The sequence below is a fragment of the Miniopterus natalensis genome, chromosome 18, assembly GCF_054644295.1.
Source record: "Miniopterus natalensis isolate mMinNat1 chromosome 18, mMinNat1.hap1, whole genome shotgun sequence".
NCBI lineage: Eukaryota > Metazoa > Chordata > Mammalia > Chiroptera > Miniopteridae > Miniopterus > Miniopterus natalensis.
This window is the reverse complement of record NC_142098.1, coordinates 11,732,448-11,754,700: the sequence shown is the minus strand read 5'-3', so window position 1 is coordinate 11,754,700 and position 22,253 is coordinate 11,732,448. Positions and strand designations below refer to the sequence as shown.

The following is a 22,253-nucleotide window of genomic DNA, read 5'->3' as shown; positions in this document are numbered from 1 at the left end:
GTGCCATTCCAGGCTATTGTCTCTGCGTGAAAAGATAAATATTTGTGCATGTACAAATGTACAGCTTTAGTTTGTTTGTTTTACATGAAGAACCAAGTTGTTCAGCCAACAGTGTGCCTGGTCACTGATTGGTAGAGATGTGGCAAGAGCAGTTATGGACTCTTTGCCCTTTGTTGAACAATATTAGATCCAGACTGTTACAGCTGTCATCCTGTAATGACATAAGCACTTTTAGCTTTATTTAGAATTTTAGACAAAAGTAATTTGAAAAATAAGAAAGGCTTTTATTTTAACCTGAGCCTTATTAATCTCTTCTTCAAGCCATGCCTCCAGGTGCTGGAAGAGACAGAGTTAGACCTGCAAGACCATTTGCCTTCCAAGCCTTCAGGGCAAGGGCTGTTGTCCCCCAAGTGAGGACAACCCGAGGATGAACCAGCCATGAGGAGCAGGGGTTTAGTAAGCCACTGAGACACAGTAGCACCTACCTTGTCCCTTCTTTCTTGGGGCCAGCATGGACCACTTGAGCTGAGAAAGAGAATAGTTCATTATTGTTGTGGTTTGGAATTTTGACTTGGCTTTCCCCATTGAAAAGTGATTAGGATAGCTGGAGTACTACCATGCTTTTGTACAAAAGGGGTGAACAGGATTTCGGAGGCTAGACTGGAAACTAAGTGCTGTTGATGGATTTTAGAATCTATGAGTGTATTTTAAGTTTCAAACAGTCGACCTCTAAGTTAATTCTAAAATGTGATTGCCAAGTGTAGGCCTGCAGACTTAACATTTTTGCTTTTTCCACAGAGCAGCATTTGTTGTTTCTAGTATTTATGTACTGCCACGGGCCAATAAGTGTCTCTCTCTCTCTCAGAATATTCATTAACTCAGATGGACTGGCTAGGCATTTGGGTTTTTTCCTGTTGGTCTTTTTAAGTTTTATTAGCAAGGCCCTGAGAGGCCTCTTTAACATTCGTCCCTGGGGAAAGAAGTGTGTGACCTAACATTGCTGAACTTCACTGGCTAGTCGAGGACTACTCAGGAGCTGAGCCCGGACTGTGGGTGAGAAAAGCCCTGAACTCATTATTCAAATGCTTGACCATTTTAAACCTAAGACAAAGTACCAGCCCAACTGTCCCACCCTGAAGGTTCCCAAAGCATGTTTCTAATGCTGCCTTATTTACAGCCAGATTTGGGATGGACAGATCCTGAACTGCACTTGCTGGGGTAAGGCTGGGTATATGTGAATCCTGTCATCAGTGACCTTACCCCTTATACTGGGTGGTTCACCCTCACAATCTCAACTGTTAGAGAAATGAATTGTGACTATGGTGTTTCACTAGTTAACTAGTGCTGTGACAGTTTGTTATGGGGCATGGAGTCAGAAGATCTGGGTTTAAAATATAATTCTGCTTCACCCTAGCCAGTTTGGCTCAGTGGTCAGAGCGTTGGCCCACGGACTGAAGGGTCCCAGGTTTGATTCTGGCCAAGAGTACATACCTCGGTTGCAGGCTCAATTGCCAGCCCCAGTCAGCACGCTGGCGAGAGACAAACAACCAGTCGATGTGTCTCTCTCACATTGATGTTTCTCTCTCCCTTCCACTCTCTCTGAAAAGCAATGGAAAAAATATCCTCGGTGAGGATAAATAATAATAAAATAAAATAAAATAATAAAATAAAATAAAATAAAATAAATAAAATAAATAAAATAAATAAATAAAATAAATAAAATAAATAAATAAAATAAAATATAAAAAAATAAAAAAATAAAAAAAATAAAATAATAAAATAAAATAAAATAATAAAATAAATAAAATAAAATAAAATAATAAAATAAAATAATAAAATAATAAAATAAAATAAATAAAATAAATAAAATAAAATAAATAAAATAAAATAAAACTCTGCTTCTTACTGACTGAATGGCTTTGAGCAAATCTAACCTGTCTAAGCCTCGGCTTGCCCATCTATAAAATGGAATTGCCATCCACCTTCCAGAGTTCTTGTGACGATCAGAAGCAAGTGGTGTGTGTGAAACTCTGTACCCTGTTAGTTGTCATCATCATCATTTATTATTATTGCTTCCAACATGGCTTGAAAGTCACTCTTAGCCCTTGTTTGAAGTGCAGAGCACAATATGTACAAAACCAACATTGGAGAGAAGTGTGCAAGTTACTCCTCTAATTGGAATTCTTTTTGGTGGAAAAAGCTACCACTTCCAGAACATTTGCTCTGCTCATTTCTTTCCTGGTTCCTGTAGACACCTCCCTTTCCCCTCTGTGTCATCTTCTGTTTTGGTGTAGTATTACCTGCCTGATGTAGGAATTGCCAGGACCTTTTAAGTATAAACGCCTGAGAGACCCTCTTCCACCAATAGTTGCTGCTCTATTTGCCCTGCATCTAGAATGGGGCTTGGGGAAAGGAGTGTGGGGGTGGAGGGGTTGGTTCATTGAATACACTTGCAGTAGCTGAGAACCTTTGGACAAGCCAATTGACATTTTTCCCTCACTGGATTTGTAGAAAATGTGTAAGTTTACATTGTATATGGACAGTTTTTTCAAAAATGAGAAATAGGATCTTAATCAAGTATTTCATGGGATTTCCTTTGTATAAGTCTCACACTGTCAGTCCAGCCAAAAAGAGGAAAAATATGCTTTCCTCTATTGAATTTTTTCTTTGTATAAAGCTTTGACAAGCTACCATATGTTTCTTAGAGGTAGACTGCATGGAACCAGCTATCTGTATCTTTTTTAGCCTAGAAGCATCTCCACCAGTGGTTTTTATGATTGTTTTAATTCCAGTGTTCCTGTAAAATGTCAAGCTAGCTGGATTGAGTGGCTGATTTCTCTTTGATTTTGTCTACCTCAGTTTCATTTGTCCTAGAAATTTGTTACCATAACTAAGGATCATTTTCAATTAAAACATGTGGTTCATATTAAAGAATTATAGACAACCCTGTAACTTGGTTTTCTGTTTATTAGAAAGTTACAAATGTCTACCTCTTTTTACAAATGTCTATCATTTGTCTTAAGTGAAATTACTTTTTCAGTGCAAATATAAGTAAGAGAATGAAACAGACTCGTGATTCATGCATTCATTCCACAAATATCCATTGCACACTTTACTTGTACTATGTACTTACTGTTCCAGGCACAGGACACAGTGATGAACAAGAGAGAAATTCCTCCCGTTGTATAGATAGAAGAGGGCTGCAGTCTTAGATAAGACAGAAAGGCATCACTGAGAAGGTGGCGTTTGAGTAACGACCTGAAGGAGAATGGAGTAAGCCCTGTTGATAACCAGGAAAAGAGGACTTCAGGCAGAGAACAGCTAGTGCAAAAGGTCCTGAGGCAGGAGTGACCCTGACTGAAGAACAGCGAGGATCTATTGTGGCTGAATTGGTGAGCCCAAGGGAGAGTACTAGGGGTGAAGTCAGAAAGGTAAAGAGATCAGCGTCTGAAGGGAAGGTGAAGGGAAGCCAGCAGGACAGGATCTGCTGTCCTCGTGCAGTGAGCAGTGATGCCACGTCTCCCCTTGCTTGCTTTCTTCATCTCTTGGCAGCTCCAGGGCTCTGGTATCATGTTGAGGCCTCATTGTTGGGAGACTTTGGCCCTCTGGGCAGGTGCTCAGTACAGGCATCCAGAAGCCCAGGGCAATTACAGGACTCCCAGGAGTTTTATATCTTCCAGCATTTTTAGTGGCTTTCTATGTATCACCACCTTATAAATGGGCAGGCAGACTTTAAATCAAATCTTTGTAGGTTTTTTTTAGAATAGCTTATTGATTTTTTTTTTAGAGAGAGAAACATCGATGTAAGAGCATAAAATCAACCTCTGCTAGCTGCCTCCTGCATGCCTCTCACCAGGAATCAAGCCTGCAATCCACGTATATGCCCTGACCGGAAATTGAACCGACAACTTTTCGGTGCACAGATTGACACCCAACCTGCTGAGCCATACCAACCAGGGCAAATCTTTATGTAATTGAACCTTGGCTTTCAGTTTGATGCACTCACAGATGTATTTTGTATACTGTGTGATTACCTATGAAACTGAAATAATTTGTGAGCACTAACTCTTAAGGACCTTAATTCAGGCATATTAACATTTATTTGGGATAGATATGTGCCAGAAATACTATAGAGTAACAGTAATGGAAAATATTAGAAGCTCGTTTCAAAATGTTTTCATTAACCTTAACAGGATTAAATTTGCATACTGTTCCTTTTTTTTTCTTGCCTGGAGGTAAGATTCAGTGTTACTTTTTTTGTTTTGACTAGTAGATTTTCCATAACAGATTATGGAGTAAATATTTCCTAACTACATAAAAATCCAAATTGTTGCTATTGATCAGAAACTATAGTTCACTTTATAAAAAGCTTGTATGAATCCGTTTTCAGGCACTGAAAAAATTTCTAGTCACTCTTTTTGGTTTATTCCTTTATTGAGGTGAATCCTCTATTATCTAAATTGTCTTCAGATTTTAGCCTTTAGAAGAACCTATAATTAATTAAATAGTTGGCATTTGGGTGAGTCTGTAAACTTCACTGTGAACAACAGACAAGATTTACTGTCTGACCAGCACATTCTACATGGGTAGAAGCCAGTGAAGCCAGAGGGCATGTGCTGCTCTGGGGAGACTGAACCCTTTGACGTTGATTTGTCAAGACACACTGTGCAACCAACTTCTTATCCTGAAAATTGCTAATTAAAAGGAGAAAAATAAGAAATTTAGCTAAATTCCTGCTTCTCCAGTACAGACTGTTTTTCAGGGTAACCAGATAGCCCTAGTGGATGAGATTCTTCTAGTATTTAGAATGTACTGCAGTATATTCTACGGTATACTGTGTAGTATACAGTATACAGAATATTCTTTAGTGTACCACATACAGTAATACTGAGACCCTTCTGTTTAGAAGTAGAGGGTAAATTTGGTGAAAGGCCCTGGGAGAACTTCATGATGGAGGGATCAGCCCTTTCCCAGCCAAATCTGTTGGTCAACCTCAGCATTATTGACTGTGACACAACCAGGTGATCATGTCTCCTGATAAGAACCACAGAGAAGCACCTCTGTAATATATTATTGTACTTCTTTTCTCCCCTCCCCTCTCGGGGGGGACGGGGGGATGACCAAACTAATGCAGCCTCTAGAATGAATTCCCAGTCTCCAGGAAATGTGAGGCGTAGAGGAGCAAGTTACACACCACCACAAGGGAGCAATCAGATGAATACAGAATGCGGCATGTTCTACAGGCTGCTGATCTGATTTGTTCAACAAGTCAAGTAGCATGAAGAAAAATTAGGTAGAAGGTACCTAAATTAAAAGAGAGAAGATATAATAACCAAATAAAATGAGCCTTTTGGGCTTGAGATTCAAACCAAAAAAAAAGAGACATTTGAAAATATAATTTGGGAAGTTTGAACATGTACCAGGTCTTGATTGATTGGGATTTGCCTCAAAACATTTCAGCAAAAAGAGTTGAGAAGGATTCAACAATGGCACAGTGTCGGTAGTTATCAAAGATTTTTGATGGATGCGTGGGTTTTGGTTATACTCTGCTTTTGTGTATATTTGGACATTTTCCAAATTTAGAAAAAGGGAGAGAAATGTATGACTACATGGTAGGCGTGATGTGTCAGGAGTACCCTGTAAGTGGCTCCGTTTCATGGAGGGATTTGTGCGTGTGAAATGGCCTAACGGAAAGAAGAGTGTTTAGGAAAACTTCTGTCTACTCGGGATACTCTACTTTGCTTCTGGCACTTCTGATTTCCAAATGTGTGGTGGAGGTTTTCCCCACACCAAGCAATTCTGGGTCATTCCTGACACTGTCTGGAGGTAGCATCAGAATCCCATAGGTTAAGGGCTCACTCCCACAAGACTGTCCCCCTCCCCTTTAGATACAGTCACAAGTCCCGGATGTTGTTACCTGTCCTTTTTACTGACTGGCTGTGAATCAGAGGTTCCCATGATTAATTTGCTAGAGCAGCTCATAGAACTCAGAAAAACATTTTACTTACTAAATTATAAAAGGATATAACTCGGGAACAGCCAAATGGAAGAGATGCATTGAGCAAGGTATGTGGGAAGATGTATGAAACTTCTGTGCCCTTTCCAGACATGCTGCCCTCCTACCACTTTCATATTTTCAGCAACTTGGATGCTCTCTGAACTCCTTTCTTTGGGCTGTTGAGCTTTTTCAAGGCTTCGTTACATAGGTGTGGTTTGATTAAATCATTGTCAGGGGCTTATTGATTGTACCTCCAGCCCCTTCTCCTCCCCAGAGGATTGGTTCCCCTGGCAACAAACCTCCATCTTTAGGTGCTTTCCAAAAATCATCAACATAAACTCAGGTTTGGATGAAGGAGGTTTGTTATGAATAACAAAAGATACTTTATCTCTCGTTACTTAAAAAAATGCCAAGGGTTTTAGGGAGCTATGTGCTAGGAACCTTGGAAGAAGACCAAATATGTATATTCCTTACTATAAATCACAATATCCTAGAGAGCGTTATTGAGTAAGGTATAGCTATGGAAAGAAAAGCAGAGAAATAAAGAAAATAGAAGTGACCAAGGAAGAAAATGAGAACAGAGGAAAAACACCTCTGAAGGCAGGACCCCAGCAGCAGGCGTAGGAGTCAGAGAAGGGATAGTATGTTCCTAATTTTGGAGAATATGACTTAAAATTTCATAGTTGCTAAAAAGACTTGAGTAAACATAAGGGGCAAATTGGGTTTGGTGGGCAAATTAGAAAGAAACAAAAGATTTCATGGAATGTAATTTTATGTAGAACTAGCTTTCCTGAGTTATTTCCTATTATAAATTTTAATGGTTGCTGGTCAGCTTATGAGATTTCACAGGATTGTTTTGGCAGCCTCTCTCATCTTTACAAATTAGGGATCTGAGCATTTGAGAAACAACATTTTCCTAAAATCCTTCTGGGACCAGCGCACACGGGCTGTGTCCTGTACTGCTCTGCTGCTCAGGCTAGTACAGCCTTCCTGCAGAGGGGCTTGTTTGCAGTATCCATCCCTCTACAAGACTGGGCTTTCTGACCTCTAACTAATGCTGAAATGAAATGTTCAGAGCCAGGAAAATAGAAATATCCTGATGCTGTGGAACCCCTGTGAGTCCCTGGTCACTCCAGGACTCCCCCCGGAGGCCCCTCTAGCTCTGGAGGAGGCCCCAGTCACCTGGCCTGCTTTCCTCTTCACCTAGCTGCTATCACCTGGTCAGATACAGATGCACTGGCCGAACACTGGGGAGGATGAGTGAGGACAATCTAAAGTGCTCCAGGCCTGGTGGCAAGACAGATAAATAAGTAGACTGTGACACTAGGTGTGATGAGTGCCTTGACGCACTGGAAAACAGCCTCAAGCCTAATCATTGATTGGTTCACTGTTCCCCTACTCAGCTCCCTGTGACAGGCCTCAGCGACCAGACCAGAACCTCCTACCTATCTGGTAGGTGATGGCAGGGCAGAGAACCTTGTCGGCCCTGGTAAGAGTTTAGATTTTATACAGAATGAGGTGAGACTTTTTTTTAAAGAGGGATTTTGAGCAAGGGACTGATATTTAAGTTGTTTAAAAAAATCACTAGGGCTACAAGTGAAAGAAACCAAACTCAAAATACCTTAAACAATGACAATAAAAGCAAAAACAAGCTAATAGTTATATAGTACTTATGTTATGCTCTGTTCTAAGACTCTACACATTTTTAAAATTTTCGTTAAATTTATTGGCGGTGACTTTGGTTAATAAGATTATATAGGTTTCAAGTGCACAATTCTACAATACATCATCTGTATATTGCATGTGTGTTTACCACACAAAGTCGAGTCTTCCGTACCATATATTTGATGAGATGATACACATTAACTCACTGAATTCTATTAATAACCTTATGAGTTAGGTACTATTCATATTTACATTTTATTGATGTGGAGACTGACGTGTGGAGAAGTTAAGTAATTTATCAGAAGTCTTATGGCTAATCCAGACTTTAGACCCAGGCAGTTTGACTTACAGAGTACACTCTTTACTGTAGCACTGTACTGCCTCTCAACAAAGCCATGTACAATAGTCCCCCCTTATACATGATTTCACTTTCCACAGTTTCAGTTAACCTCTGGTCCAAAATATTACTTGGAAAACACCGACAATAAACAATTCACAAGTTTTAAATTGCCCGTCATTCTGAGTGATCTGATGAAATCTGCCTTCCTGCTCCGTCCCGCCCGGTACGTGAATCATCCCTTTGTCCACAGTGTCCACACTTTATACGCTACCTGCCCAATAGTCACTTAGTAGCCGTCTCGGTTATCAGGTGGACTGTGTGGTCTCACAGGGCCTATGTTCAGGGCATCCTTATGTTACTTAATAATGGCCCCAAAGCACAAGAGTGACGCTGGCGATTCGGGTATGCCAGAGAAAAGCCGTAAAGTGCTTGTTGTGTATAGTCAGAGTGTCACCTGTAGCTGAGTCACAACGCCTGTGCCATTCACCTCACCTCATCTCATCACGTAGGTGTTTTGTCATCTCACATCACAAGAAAGGTGAGTACAGTACAGGGAGATACTGTGAGAGAGACTGCATCACCTAACTTTTATTAGAGTACAGTTATAATTCTATTTTATTATTGTTAATCTCTTACTGTGTCTAAGTTATAAATTAGACTTTATCATTGGTATGTATGTATAAGAAAAAATGTAGTATGGATAGGATTCAGTACTGTCTGCAGTTTCAGGCATCGTAGAACTATCCCCTGTGGATAAAGTGGGACTGCTGTATTTACCTATGAAACTAAAGAAAGTAAGCTTTTGGGGAGTGGTTGGATCTAGGGGCTCACTCAGTACTGCACGGACTCAGCCTTTGTCTCCTCTCTGCCTTCATTTCCAGGCAGTCCCTAACTCAGCAGAAAAAGCACCTCTGCTTTTCCTGAGGTCCTGACAAAAGTTCTACAGTTAATGTGGTTGGCTTGGCTTAGGTCATTTGCTCGTCCTTGGACCCTGTGGCCAGAAGGGTGAAACTAACCCACCGACTGGCCACTTCTGGGGCTGGGGTGCAGGCAGAGCAGTGCAGAAGTGATTTCCTGAGGGGCTGCCTTCGAAGCAACATGGATTGGATGATGGGGAGGCCACCCTGCAGCTGCCAGCTGGAGAAGGTTAGAGGATGAGAAACACAGTTAGGACCCTGGATACATGTTGGTAAATTGTTTCATTTTTCAGGATTTAGCAGTTTATTAGGTCTTTCTTTGAAGCCTTCTGTTAATGTCTCTTAGTAAACTTCCATAGTTTGCTTCATAGTGACTGTGTGTACTTCTTAAAATTATTAAGTAATTTATATTTTAGTTGCTATAATGAATGAAATAATATTTAAAAGTTTTTTCTGTAACATAGAAACATTGATATTTATATTATTCTCTCCTGCTATGGGACTGAACTCAATAATTCTAATGTTTCATTTCGTTTATTTGCTACTTTTTAGTATATGTAGTCATGTCATCTGCATGTGTTTCCTCTCTTCCAATAGTTATATATGTTGTTGCATTGACCGTAAGTTTTAATATATAGGTATGCCTCCTTTTATTGTGCTTTGCAGATACAGTATTGTATTTTTTTTACATATTGAAGGTAAGACTGTCCACCATCAAAAAGATTGTAACTCTGTGAGGCTTAGGTGATGTTTAGCTGCTTTTTTAGTAATAAGGTTTTTTTTTGTTTGTTTATTTTGTTTTTTGTTGTTGTTGATCCTCACCTGAGGATATTTTTTCCACTGTTTTTTATTTTATTTTATTTATTTTATTTTTTAAAAATATATCTTTATTGATTTCAGAGAGAGGAAAGGAGAGGGAGAGAGAGAGAAACATCAATGATGAGAGAGTCATTGGTCGAGCCCACAACCCGGGCATGTGCCCTGACCGGGAATCGAACCCCGATCGCCTGGATCCTAGGTCGACGCTCAACTGCTGAGCCACGCCTGGCCGGGCTCCACTGGTTTTTAAAGAAAGAGTAGAAGTGCAAGGGAATAGAGAGAGAAAGAAACATCAACGTGCAAGAGACACATCCATTAGCTACCCCTGCACACCACCCAGGCAAGTGCTTTTGACAGGAAACCGAACCTGCGACCCTTGGGTGCATGGGCTGATGCTCTAACCACTGAGCCACAGGGGCAGGGCTGATAGGTATTCTTAAGGTTGAGGCGTATGTGTTCACTTGGGCAGCATGTAAATTAAGGTATGTACATTGGGGTTTTTTAGCCATAATGCTATTGCACACTTAATAGGCTGCAGTATAGTGTAAATATAACTTTTATGTGCACTGGGAAACCAAAACATTCATGTGACCCAGAATGGTTTGAAGGAGAAATATGATAGGGTGAAAGATACTGGACTTGCATAGGAGTGAATCAGAATTTCACTGACTCACTGTGTGTTTTGGGAACAATTGTTGTCATTAGTTTCTTTCTTGGCTTCTGAACAATAGCCCTCACCCCTACTCAACACAGATACACCCATGGTCAGATGGTGTTTCTTCATAAAGTATGGAACATTAGGTGACTAGACTCAGGCCCAGATCATGAAAAGGCATAAGTTTGCAGGAACACAAAGCTCTTAGATTTATCTGATTGTCAACTCTAATTATTCGGAGACATTGGAGTCTAGATATTTCTCTTCCCTGTAGCGCTTCAGGTTGTATTTCAGTTCTGCAGCAAAGCAGATGCCTAGATGCTCAAAAGATTTCTTCTGCTCGTACATTTGAGCTCTAGTGCAGTTACTGGTGTCTCAGAAGTCATCTGAGGAGGAAGGGATTTCTCTCTGCTCTTTTTTTAACAGTAAGGATTTCAAAATTTATTCAAAACAGTACAGTCTGAGTGATTGTGGTGGCTGCATCTCCCAACCAGTGGTGCTGGCATCTAGTACAGGGAGGCGAGGGACGCTGCTAACAACATCTTACAGTGCACAGGACACCCCCCACCCCCAACACACACACAACAGAGGATTCTCTGGCCTCAAATGTCAGTGCTGAAGTTGAGAAACCCTGGAGTAGTGGAACTTGCTTGTGCAGACTTGTGACAGGAGCTGTTCTTAAATTTTTTGAGGAACAGCGAGAAGGCCAGTGTGGCAAGAACAGAGAGAGGAGGGATAGGAATAGGTTCGGAGAATAGTCAGGGACCAGATCATGTAGGATATTGTAAGACACAGTGAGGAGTTCAGATTTTATCCTGATTGTAATGGAAAGGCATTGGAAGATTTTGAGCAGGGGAGTGAAATAATCTGATTTCTGTTTATAAGGCTTCCTGTGTGGAAAGTAGCCTCTAGGGGAGAGAGGCGAGACTCTGCTAGTTTCCTCCCAATATCCAGTCTACCCTTCTTCCTTAGAGTTTTCTGGTGTGTGTGTGTGTGTGTGTGAGAGAGAGAGAGAGAGAGAGAGAGAGAGAGAGAGAGAGAGAAGAGTCAAAGATGACTCCAGGGTTTATGACATGAGCACTTGGATCACTGGTAAGTGCTATTTACCGAGTGGGGAGCAATGGGGAAGACCTAGAAAAATAGGTCTGCAGTGCCTTTTAGACATCCAAGAGGCGATGCCAAGTAGATAATTGGATATACAGTTTTGTAGTTCAGGGCTGAGATCCAGACTGGAGATGTGAATTTGAGAACCATCAGTTAGTAGATATTATTTAAAGCTATAAAACTGGATGAGGTCATCAAGGAAGTGAATGTAGCTAGAGAACCAAAGGGGGAACCCAAGGACCAGTGAGTCATGGGGCACCGACATTCAGAGGTCAGGAGATGGATAAGGAGCAGCCAAGGAGGGTGCAGAAGGAACAGCCAAAGAGTGAGGGAGGCAGTGGGGCAAGTGCAGTGTCTTGGAAGCCAAGGGAAACGAGTGTCCTCAAGAAGCCACCATCTCCAATGCTGCTGAGAGGAGGTGTGAGACCTGCTTCCCTACCTCAGCCCATCTCACCACAGTTATCACCTATTGGAATACCATGTGGATGAGTGGCTAGGAGTGTCCCTGTCAAATGGGGATGGTGATTTGTATTCAATGAAGTGACACCTGTGAGGCATCTAGTACCATGTCACCTAAGATGCAGAGAGCCCCTCTCGTAAGTGCTGAAGATAATGTTTACGGAGTCAGATTTCCACCTGTGAATTCCTTTTGCCTTTTTAGCCAGTTTATCAGTTGAGATACTTTAGTATTTTTTTCTTGATTGAAGTGACAGTTTTTAATAAAAAATAAACTCACATCAACAAAAAGAATTTCCTAAATTCTAGTAGGCTCCTGGGCCATATTCTGGTTGGGTGACTTAAATATATTTTTATCCCTGCCCTATATAAACCCACAGTATTAATTTGCTTGTCTACTGTAATTAATGTGCACCTAGTTACCTTGAGTTGCATTTACCTTTTTCATGTCCTGGGTGATATTTTATAATTATCCTACTTAGTTATGTTAAGATTTATAGCAGTGTAGTGAAATACAAAACTTTCTTATGTGTGTTGGCTTGGTAATAAATTTTTGACTTATTTTGCAAAGCAGGCCATAAAACAGAACACACAACATGATTTAGTTTTTCCAAAAACCATCTACAGGTACAAATGTAGGCTGTATCAAAACATGTAATCAGTGGTTATTTAGTAATATTTGGTACATTTATTTATCTAACTGATCTTTTCCCCCCTAATTTATTTGCAGTGAATATGTATTACTGATGTAAAAGGTTGTGTGTACCACAGTGCTTGGCACATGAAGTAGGAGTTCAGAAACCATCTGTTGATATTTTCACCAGCAGTAAAGCAGCATGTCCAGGGGCAGAATGTAATTTTGTCTGAATGACTAGCATTTGGTGTTGACTCAGCCACCCTTGGGCATGTGTTAGCTTTTCTTCCTTCCCTGGTTCTTTCTCCTAAACATAGCATGGCAGTTTCTTTATGCTCTAGGTTAATACTGACTGCAAAGAGATCGTTGTTATTGTTTTGTTTGTTGCTTTTTTAGTTTTAAATATTTAAACACTGTAATCCGTTTTTAGGTCAGACTGTACATGGTAGTTTCTGTAAGCTTGTTTTTTACATTTTCATACTGTAATCTCATCTTCATCAGGCACTTTCCACAGTCCGTGGAAATGCATGGACTGTGTTCTCTGTCTCTCTGGAGACACATTTAGGTCTTTGTATCACGTTCTGGACTTCTGTTTAGGTCATTATATAATGACTCTGGAATTGTCATAAGAACAGAAGAGCAAGGTTGAGGAGGACACTTGGAAACAAATGTAATGTTTAAGGTATAAGTAAGGATTGGAGAGAAAGAAATGATTGAATTACTGGAATTTCTAATAAAAGGAACCAATTCAAATTGACTTCATTTCATTCACTCTAAACTTTTAAACTGATGAGAAATAAATAGTAGAATCCCTGGAAATCTTTGACACTATGGTATATGGGACAGTTTTACTTCACTCTGCCGGTTTTGAAAAATACCAATTGGTAAGTGAGGCTGAGCAGGAAGTGAATTTAGCGAGAGACATTGTGTGCATTGCCATGATGACCACAAGGTATGTTGGGAGATGGGGTGGTCTTGGGCACTCTGTAATTCCCGCAGGCAGATGCTAAGGGCTGAGCCAGGCCCCAGCTCGGGAGAGGAGTAATGAAAAACAAATTTAAACTAATTTTTTTTTTAATTAATAAAATATAAAAATTACCAAAAAGAAAAGGTTTTCTGATTTTGTCCATGAACACAACACCCTTAGCAGCAGATGTGATACATGTACAAGGGGATGGGAAAGTTAATTCGTACCCTTTCCCTCCACCTTTAGGGATTCCCAGAAAAGATAGTTTCATTTTAGCAGAACCTTGATTGCTGTTTATAATCCAGAATGTTTCATTGAGGGGAAGGATCACTGATTGTCTATACTCAGAAATTGGGCCTTTATGAGGAATTTAAGCCACACCAAAAGGTTTCTCCTAATGCAAAAGTCTGATAATGGCCTGTTGTTACTTGAAATTCCATCAACTTGGGGTACATTGGGGTGAATGGATTTATTTATTTTTAATGCAAATGCCAAGGGTAAGGTTAAATCCAATTGCTTTCTTCATAATTTTTAAATGAGACTGATGTGCTGAAAGACTCAACAGATGTTTTGGGGGTTGGAATTCCTCAAGAGGTACGCAAAGCTGCTCTTTTTCCCAAGCTCCATCTGCCTTCCCCCTGTTTATCATTGCTTTTTCCAGCCAGTCTTAGCAGCTGTTCTCTGCTGTAGAGATCATAAACTTTGAGACTCATGCCACACAGGAGTACCACAGGCCACCCCACTTGTTACTCTTGTCCCAATCCCTTTCCCACTGTCTGAGAAGACTAAGCCATGCCCCTCAGTCTCCATTCCTGCCCCAGGGCCTGACACTGTATGGAGGATGTCAGGGTTCTTCTCCTTTTCTTAGTACCCTCCCACTGTTGTGGCTACACCCCAGATCTTGTTATAGGAGGACAAGGCAGCCTTGTGGTTAGAAGTAGCCTTTGGAGTCAAATAGACTGATATTGGATCTCTACTGCACATCATGTTTCTTTCTCTCTGTAAGCCTCCGTGATGTCATCTGTAAGTGGATGAATTGGCGCCACCCCACAGAGTTGCTTCACTGCATATAAAGTGCTTGGTATGGCTTAAGCCCTCAATAAGTGGTAGTTGTTGATAGAGCTATAACTATAGCTCCACTGACATTTTAAACTCAAATGTCTCCCTCTTCGACCACTTCACTCATTCCCCAGCTTGCCACATCTGTTCTGCAACCTCACTGAATCCCGCAGTCCGGGAAACTTTCTCCATGTAAAAAACTGCTGTCCACTGCCCTGGGATCACACACTTTCAAGTTTATAACTTTAGAGTCTATATTTCCTTCCAGGTTTCTCAGGAAGATCCCAAGGACTAGACCATCCCTGGGTCAAGGAGGGTGGGGTCTGTTACAGGAGGGAAGCTGGGATAAGAGAGAAGATGTAGTAGAGAAAAGATGGGTAGAGGCAACTGGAGATTGAGCTCTGTCCTCTCTCAGGAGAAGTTGCTGTTTATGCATCTGTACTTTATGCAAACTTTTAGAGCAGATATTCTGTGAAATGGCTTTTTTAAGATCCAGGGTAACTATTGGTTTGATTGGCTTTTAATGAATTGTTTACAACACAAATATTTTGTCACAAACATATTTGGATTGACTCTCCATGCATCATGGGTAGGAGGAGGGAGGAGCTGAGTTCTTGTTCTTGTCAGTCCTGATGTATAGGGAAGATTAAGTGATTAATCCTAGGTCAAACATAGTAAGTTAGTGGAGACAACATACCAAATGTCTGCCTTTTTAAATTTTTTAAAAAATATATTGGTTTCAGAGAGAGGAAAGGAGAGGGAGAGAGAGATAGAAACATCAATGATGCGAGAGTCATTTATCGGCTGCCTCCTGCACACCCCCAACTGGGGATGGAGCTCGCAACCCGGGCCTGTGCCCTGACCGGGAATCGAACTGCGACCTCCTGGATCCTAGGTCGATGCTCAGCTGCTGAGCCACGCCGACCAGGCCAAATGTCTGCCTTTTAAAACGGGGCAGCATTTCTCCCCACCCTTACTCCTCCAGCAGCACCCTCCTCCTCTCACCATTCTCCCACTCAGCCATAAGCAGACGCTCCCAGCCCATCCTGCCATTGACCAGCACTGTCAGATGATGTCCGTTCTTCACCCTGCGTCAGGCCTTCAGAGCTGTCCCTGAATGTTCCCTTTTAGAAAGGGGTGGGGTAACTCTCCCTGATCCCTTGGTCCTCTCTTCAGAGAGCCTTTTCCTTCCCGCCTCGCCCCTTAGGGTTCCTCCTCCAGTAGCCCCCGACTTTGTATATCTACTTATTGGTTTGTTCCCTGCCATTAGAAGGTAACTCTCATGAGGACAGGGACTTGCTCATTGTGTTGCTTGTAATATCTTCTGGCCTTTTTTGTGCTTTGTACACATGAGGCATTCACCTGTAACGGGCTGGGAAAATGAACGACTCAGTTGTATTGGTCAGAAGCGGTAGAGTGATCGCAGAGATAGTACATGGCATCTGCACTTCCCCCTCCCTTTGCCACGCAGCCCGGGAAGGATGAGGAGGTATGTGTGCTGAGGACCCAGCTCTCCTCATGCGCTTGCACTGTGGAGCTTCGGGACGTCCTCAGTTAAGGTTGGGTTTCTGTCATGTCCCTGGTCTCAGTGCAACCAGCCCACAGCTGTATCCAGCTGTTTAGAGCCTGTTGAAGGCAGTGGGGTACGCTGGCTAAGGGCATAGACATTTGAGTCATGTGACCACTCTGCCACATCAGTTTATGTTCCTCTGACAGAGTTTTAAACCTTTCTGTGTCTTTGCCTTATTGTCTGTAAAATGGGACTGACCTCATGCAGTTGTTGCCAGTTTTAAATGAGATGATCCATGTGAAATCCTGAGCATAGGAGAAATACATGCTGAGTGTTCAGTTAAATCTGGCTGTTATTATGTACGGCATTAAATAAATGCCGTTTATTCTATTCATGTCGCGTGTCCCTAGGTTGCTAAGTCCTCTTCCTCTGTGTCCCTCACCGTGCCCCATCTAGCACAGATCATTGATGGGGTACAGGTTTGGGGGAGGTGTGAGTAGAAACCCAGGAGGTTTGGATGTGAATTTAGCCTGTAATTCTGATTGTTCACTGTAGAGGGTGGATGCTTTGGTGTGAGATTTCTGTGAGTTTTTTTGTTTGTTTTAGTTTGGTCCTGGTGATTTCCATAGGGGAAAATAATTCAGAGGGATTAAGTGTCACCACTGGGAAGTTGCCTGACTCTTTCTCCAGGAAGCGCAACTCTGACCAGTGGGGATGGAACAGGGCAGCATCTGAAATGTGCGCTAGGAAGTGAGCAGGCCAAGGTTGAGTCTTATTTTTGGCTGCTCCAAGGGACAGGACTGGGCTGGAGGGTGGGCATTGGGGTCAAATTTTAGTTCCTTGTAAAAGGCAATGGAAATAGTTCCCCAACCCCAAGGCGTGTACTGAGTGCCGGCAGTGAGTGGGCCCTCCCAGCTGTGCTCCTGCCAGTTGGATAAATTGCAAACTCAATAAATAAATTTTTGTAAGTAACCTACTATGTAAGCCAGTGAAATTTGAAATACATTCCATGAAAAAAATTTTGAATGTTATGGAACATGATAAAAGTTGCAAAAAGTTTTTGTTTTTGTTAAATTTGGTGGGCAAAACAGCTGTAAAAGATTAGGGGAAAATGTCAATAACCTGGAAGGTCTCTACTCAAGTTGCTTTTCAGGTGGCAAGTTCTTGCACTCCTTTAAAGAAAAAGAAATAGTAAATCATGGACAACACCTTGTAGCTGGGGTTAACTCAAGCAAGCAAACAGGGACCAGCAAGGTCAGAGAACAGCTTTAACCAGTGCCAGAGGCTTGCAGATAAATACACATTCGTATCTTAAAATGTCTGTGGTATATAGCATTTTTAGTATATACATTATTATAATTATATATTAATAGTATATGCTAAAATAGTGTTATGTATATGGTATTTTTAAAATTAGTTTTCTCCTTTAATGGACTATTCCATCAACCAACCAACTACTAATATGTGAGGGTTTCTGCTGTACTAACAAATGGAGTTGTCCAGTAGGTTTTGTTGACTCCTAGAAGACTGGTCTGTCAGCTTTGTTTCGTAAGAGTAGAAATATGACATACAGCTATGTAATAACTATGTTAATAACACTGTTACCAAAATAACCTGTATCTTTGGATTCCATTTCCAATGGAATGTCTTCTTACAGTCAAACTGACTTTTCAGATTTTTAATCACCTGGCTTTTACTCTGCCTTCTGAATACTGTGTAGACATAATTGGAATTGTGGGTTGCTCTGATTTAGCCGGAGCTCACATACAGGAGGGTTGATGTGAGCCAGAGTCCAGATGAGGGGAGTGGAGAACAGGAATGGAGGAGGCTAGGTGAGAAGTTGGAAGATACATTGTACCTTGGGCCTTGCTATTTGGGTGACTTATAGGCATCAGGCACACAGGTCCAAAGATGAGAACAGAGGCAGATTCCTTCTAAAGCATGGTGTGTTTTTTTAAAAATTTATCTTTATTGTTGAAAGTATTACAGATGTCCCTCTTCTTTTCCCCCCCCATTGCACCCTTTCACCCTGCCCCCCATCCCCAGGCCTTCGCCACACTATTGTCTCTGTCCATGGGTTATGCATTTATGCATATCAATTCTTTGGTTAATCTCTCCCCACCCACCCCCACCTTCCCTCTGAGATATATCAGTCTGTTAAGCATGGTGACTTCTAAGCTTCGTATAATTTCAGATTCCTACCTAGTTGTTACCTTCTACTCAAATTGATGGTTGAGAATTTATTGCACTAATGCAGTAGCAACCCATAACCTAAAAGTGCCTGGCTCTCTTGTTTTCACAGGTGCTGGGGCGATGTTTCCTGACCGTGGTGCAGGTCCATTTCCAGTTTTTGACCCAGGCATTACAGAAGGTCCAGCCAGTGGCTCACTCTTGCTTTGCCGAGGTGGTCATGCCTGAAAAAAAGAGCAGCAGCAGTGGTGGCAGCTTGTCTGGCATGGGCCACACACCTGAACTGGAGGAAGCTGTGCGATCTTGGCGGGGGGCTGCTGAGGTAACCATGCCTTTGGGGCAATGGCTGTCCTGTGTTCAAACAGGAGAGGCCTTTGCCTAGTGGTTCTTAAAAGAGCCTTCTTATTTAGAAATATGAGTTTTAAGCTGTTACCAGTAGCTTGTTCATTCATTTAACAGTGAGTGTCTTTGTAAATGCCCACTTTGGGTCAGGCACACGCCAGGCACTGGGATGACAGCCACTGCTCACATCCTTCTTGGAAAAGGGGCTTACAAAAAGCAGTGAAGGGGCTGTGATGGAGGTGCATGGGAATCCAGGGGAAGGGGCCTGCCTCGAACTAGGACCAGTGCGGCAAAGCATCTGGAAAGAGGGACCCGGGAGAAAAGGCTGGAGCCTCAGTCTATAAAGACAGGCTAGAGCTGGCTGCAGAGGGTGAGTAGTCAGCCAGGCAGCTAGGTGGGGATGTAGTTGGTGAGAACACATTTCTTGTAGGCATTTTAATATTCCTTTGTTTCCAAGGCAGGGGGAAAGAGCCTTTTTGAGTCAAGGCTTTAGTTTTGCTTTACAGAGTAAAAGATGATTTGTAGTTCAGGAGGAGTATATTGACTTATTTTGTAGTATGTTTGATCATTCCGTAATTAAACTGGTGAAGGATTTCGTTTTATGTTTTAGAAATCTTTAACCACATTTTTAAACATGATTTTTTTTTTTACATCTTAACCTTTTACATTCCCCAGTTTTCTTAATTCATTTTTATGCTGTTCTGCATTGTTGTGATTTCTTTTGAATTTCCTTTCCGTGTTTTTCCCGTTTGCTTCTTTGTTTTGGTCTCTTGTGTTAAGGACTTTCCTTGGCTTTCTTGGTGTTTATCAGAGCAGCCCGAAAATGCTAATTGGGGGTCAAATGTGAGAGTGGGACCTGTTGACTTTATTGCAGGTGGTCGGGCAGTGGGGTCCAGACCCTTATCTTGTCATCTTAAAATCCTGTGTGTGTGCTGGCTCCTGGGCTTCAGCCTTCTGATCATGCAGCTCACATTCATACCCTTAGCACCGGGCTCACGGTCTTCTCCACTCCACTTGTTGGCATCATTCATGCTGGGAATCCAGCCCACATGGGGCCTCCTGGTGGTCCCTTGACCTCACCTTGACCTTTTCCTTCATCCACTTCAGTCTACCCAGGCCTTCTGCCTTCCTTACTTTGCTTCCAGCCAGTGATGGTACCCCACAGTACGCTGAGAAAATAGAATCCACCAGGCAGCAATCCCTCCTCTTCACGTCACCAAAATGACACCCTCCCCCCATTCAGACCCTCTTCTCTTCCTTCCCTTCATTATAATGAAGGAAGTACCCTCTTTTCCTGTTGCCCTGTCGCCATCCTTCAAGGCTTCTGTGGTGGGACCCTGTGTTCTCTCCCCTTCAGCATGCTCCCGCCAGCACCAAACATGCTTCCAAACCCAAAATTCCACCCTGCCCTGTTTCTCTGCTCTTTTCATGGCCAACTTCTTAGAGTTGTTTACCTCATCTTTGGTTCATTCTAAAAAACATCATTAGGAAGCATTTGAAGCACATAGGAAATGCCACACATTTCCATCGTCTTCCTTTTAGCTTTGTCAAATGAATCTTAACTTTCTGCTACATTGGCTTTATACCTTTTATTTTTTTATTTTCATTTTTTTCAAATATATCTTTATTGATTTCAGAGAGAGGAAGGGAGAGGGAGAGAGAGATAGAAACATCAATGATGAGAGAGTCGTCATTGATCAGCTGCCTCCTGCATGCCCCCAACTGGGGATTGAGCCCGCAGCCCGGGCATGTGCCCTGACTGGGAATCGAACCGCCATCTCTGGATCATAGGTGGATGCTCAACCGCTGAGCCATGCTGGCTGGGCTTTTTTTTATAGAAAAATATTATTACAAATTCAGATGAACCCCCTTTGTACCTCTCCACTATCTTACATTCCTTCCTCTCTAGAGATAACCTCTTGAGTGTGGAGTTTGTACACATTTTTATATGTTTGCTCTATATGCAAGTATTCATGAATAGTATAAGGTATTATTTTATACAATGTGAAACTTTATATGAATGGTATCATTCAGCTCACTGAAATCTGGCTTCCACTCTTACACAAGAACATGCCTTCTCTTGTCAAGGTCACTGCTGCCTTCTGTGTTGCCAAATCCAGAGAACCCTTTGACTCCATTCAGCAGCTCACGACAATATGAGCGCTTAGAAATCCTCTCTTCTTGTGACATTTTCTGAAACTAGGAGTTCTTAATTACCCTTTAAGACTGCCTCCTTTACCCCTCAGACCATCCTCTCCATCTACTTTGCTAGCTTCTCTTCAACAAAACCTATGAATGTGAATTTCTCAAGGCTCAGTTCTAGGGAGTCTCCATCTAGCCCTGGGACTTTAAAAACTGTCTGTGTCCTGGGGGCCCTCAAATGTATGTGACCAGTCCACTCCTGTGGGCTCCAGGCCCCTGTATTCAGCTTCCGCTTACCTCAGGTATCTAGGTGTTTCAGGCTTAACTTTCCCCCACAAACCTGTCCCTCCCCAGATCTTCCCCATGCTAGCAAGTGGTGCCATTCCACACAGGCTCATTCATGCAGGAAGCCTGAGATTTACCCTCCAGTTTTTCTGTCATGTTTACATCTAATCCATAAGAAAGGCTTACAGGTTGCACCTCCAAAATATCCCAGATCTTTCCCTTTCTTTCCGGTCCACTGTCACTACCCTAGTCCATGCTCTCTCCTGACCCTGTAGTATCTTACTCCTTTCTCCCTTTCCTGTCTGGCCATCATCCTTCATCTCTTTCCATTTAAAATTGGCTGATGTTGCAGCCCATTTCCATAAAGTGTGGACTCTTCACTATGACCTGCCTAGTCCTGCATAGTCTGGCTCCTGCCTTGCCCACCAGCCCATCTGTGGTCACTGTCCCCCTTGCTCACTGGGTTCTAGTTTCTTTGCAGACATGATAGCCTGTCCTAACCCCATCCCACACTTGTGTTGACTGCCTCTTTTGCCTTCTTAAATTTTCAGCCTAAATACTGATTTCTCAGCGTCTACAGAGCTCTTATTACAGTTTTGTTTCCTTCCATGTGTTTTTCTCCATTTTTAATTTTTTAGAGAAATATCTTTTTTAAAAATTATTGATTGATTGAATTTTTTTTAGAGAGAAAGAAACATTGATCTCTTGTTCCACCTAATTATGCATTCACTGGTTGATTCTTGTGTGTGCCCAGACCAGGGATCAAGCCTGCAACCTTGGCATATCGGGACTACACTAACCAACTTAGCTACCCGGCCAGGGCCTCCATTTTAATTTTTAAGTGTATTATTTATTATTTCTTTTCCTTTAATGTTCCAATGTATTTTGTCTTGTTCTGTATTGGTGTGACTTTTTACTTTCGTGTATAGGAACACCCAACCATGTACATTCTTTTTTTTTAATTCTGGGAACTCCAGATGCCAATATTCTAGGTTATATGTCTTTTTAAAGCAGAGAAATTTTAAATGCAAACATTTTTTATATATAAAAAATAAATAAGGGGTCAGGAAGTCTTTTTTCCAGGGTTTCTTAAAGAAGACAGTGCTGTGCCAGGCTTGTGTTTTCTTCAGGATGGAGTCTTTCAAAATTTCTGGGTGCCCAGTTTGTAAT

At 41.8% G+C, this 22,253-nt stretch overlaps 1 protein-coding gene across 5 annotated transcripts in view; it reads left to right on the top strand.

Moving 5' to 3' along the window:
* Positions 1 to 22,253, top strand: part of GARRE1 (granule associated Rac and RHOG effector 1) — an 82,478-nt gene that overhangs the window by 33,822 nt on the left and 26,403 nt on the right. For all 5 annotated transcript variants that reach the window (XM_016221038.2, XM_016221037.2, XM_087827179.1 and 2 more), the window contains one exon: positions 18,427 to 18,636. In XM_016221038.2, coding sequence (XP_016076524.1) covers positions 18,427 to 18,636 — 210 coding nt within the window. The remainder of the gene's footprint in view (positions 1 to 18,426; positions 18,637 to 22,253) is intronic.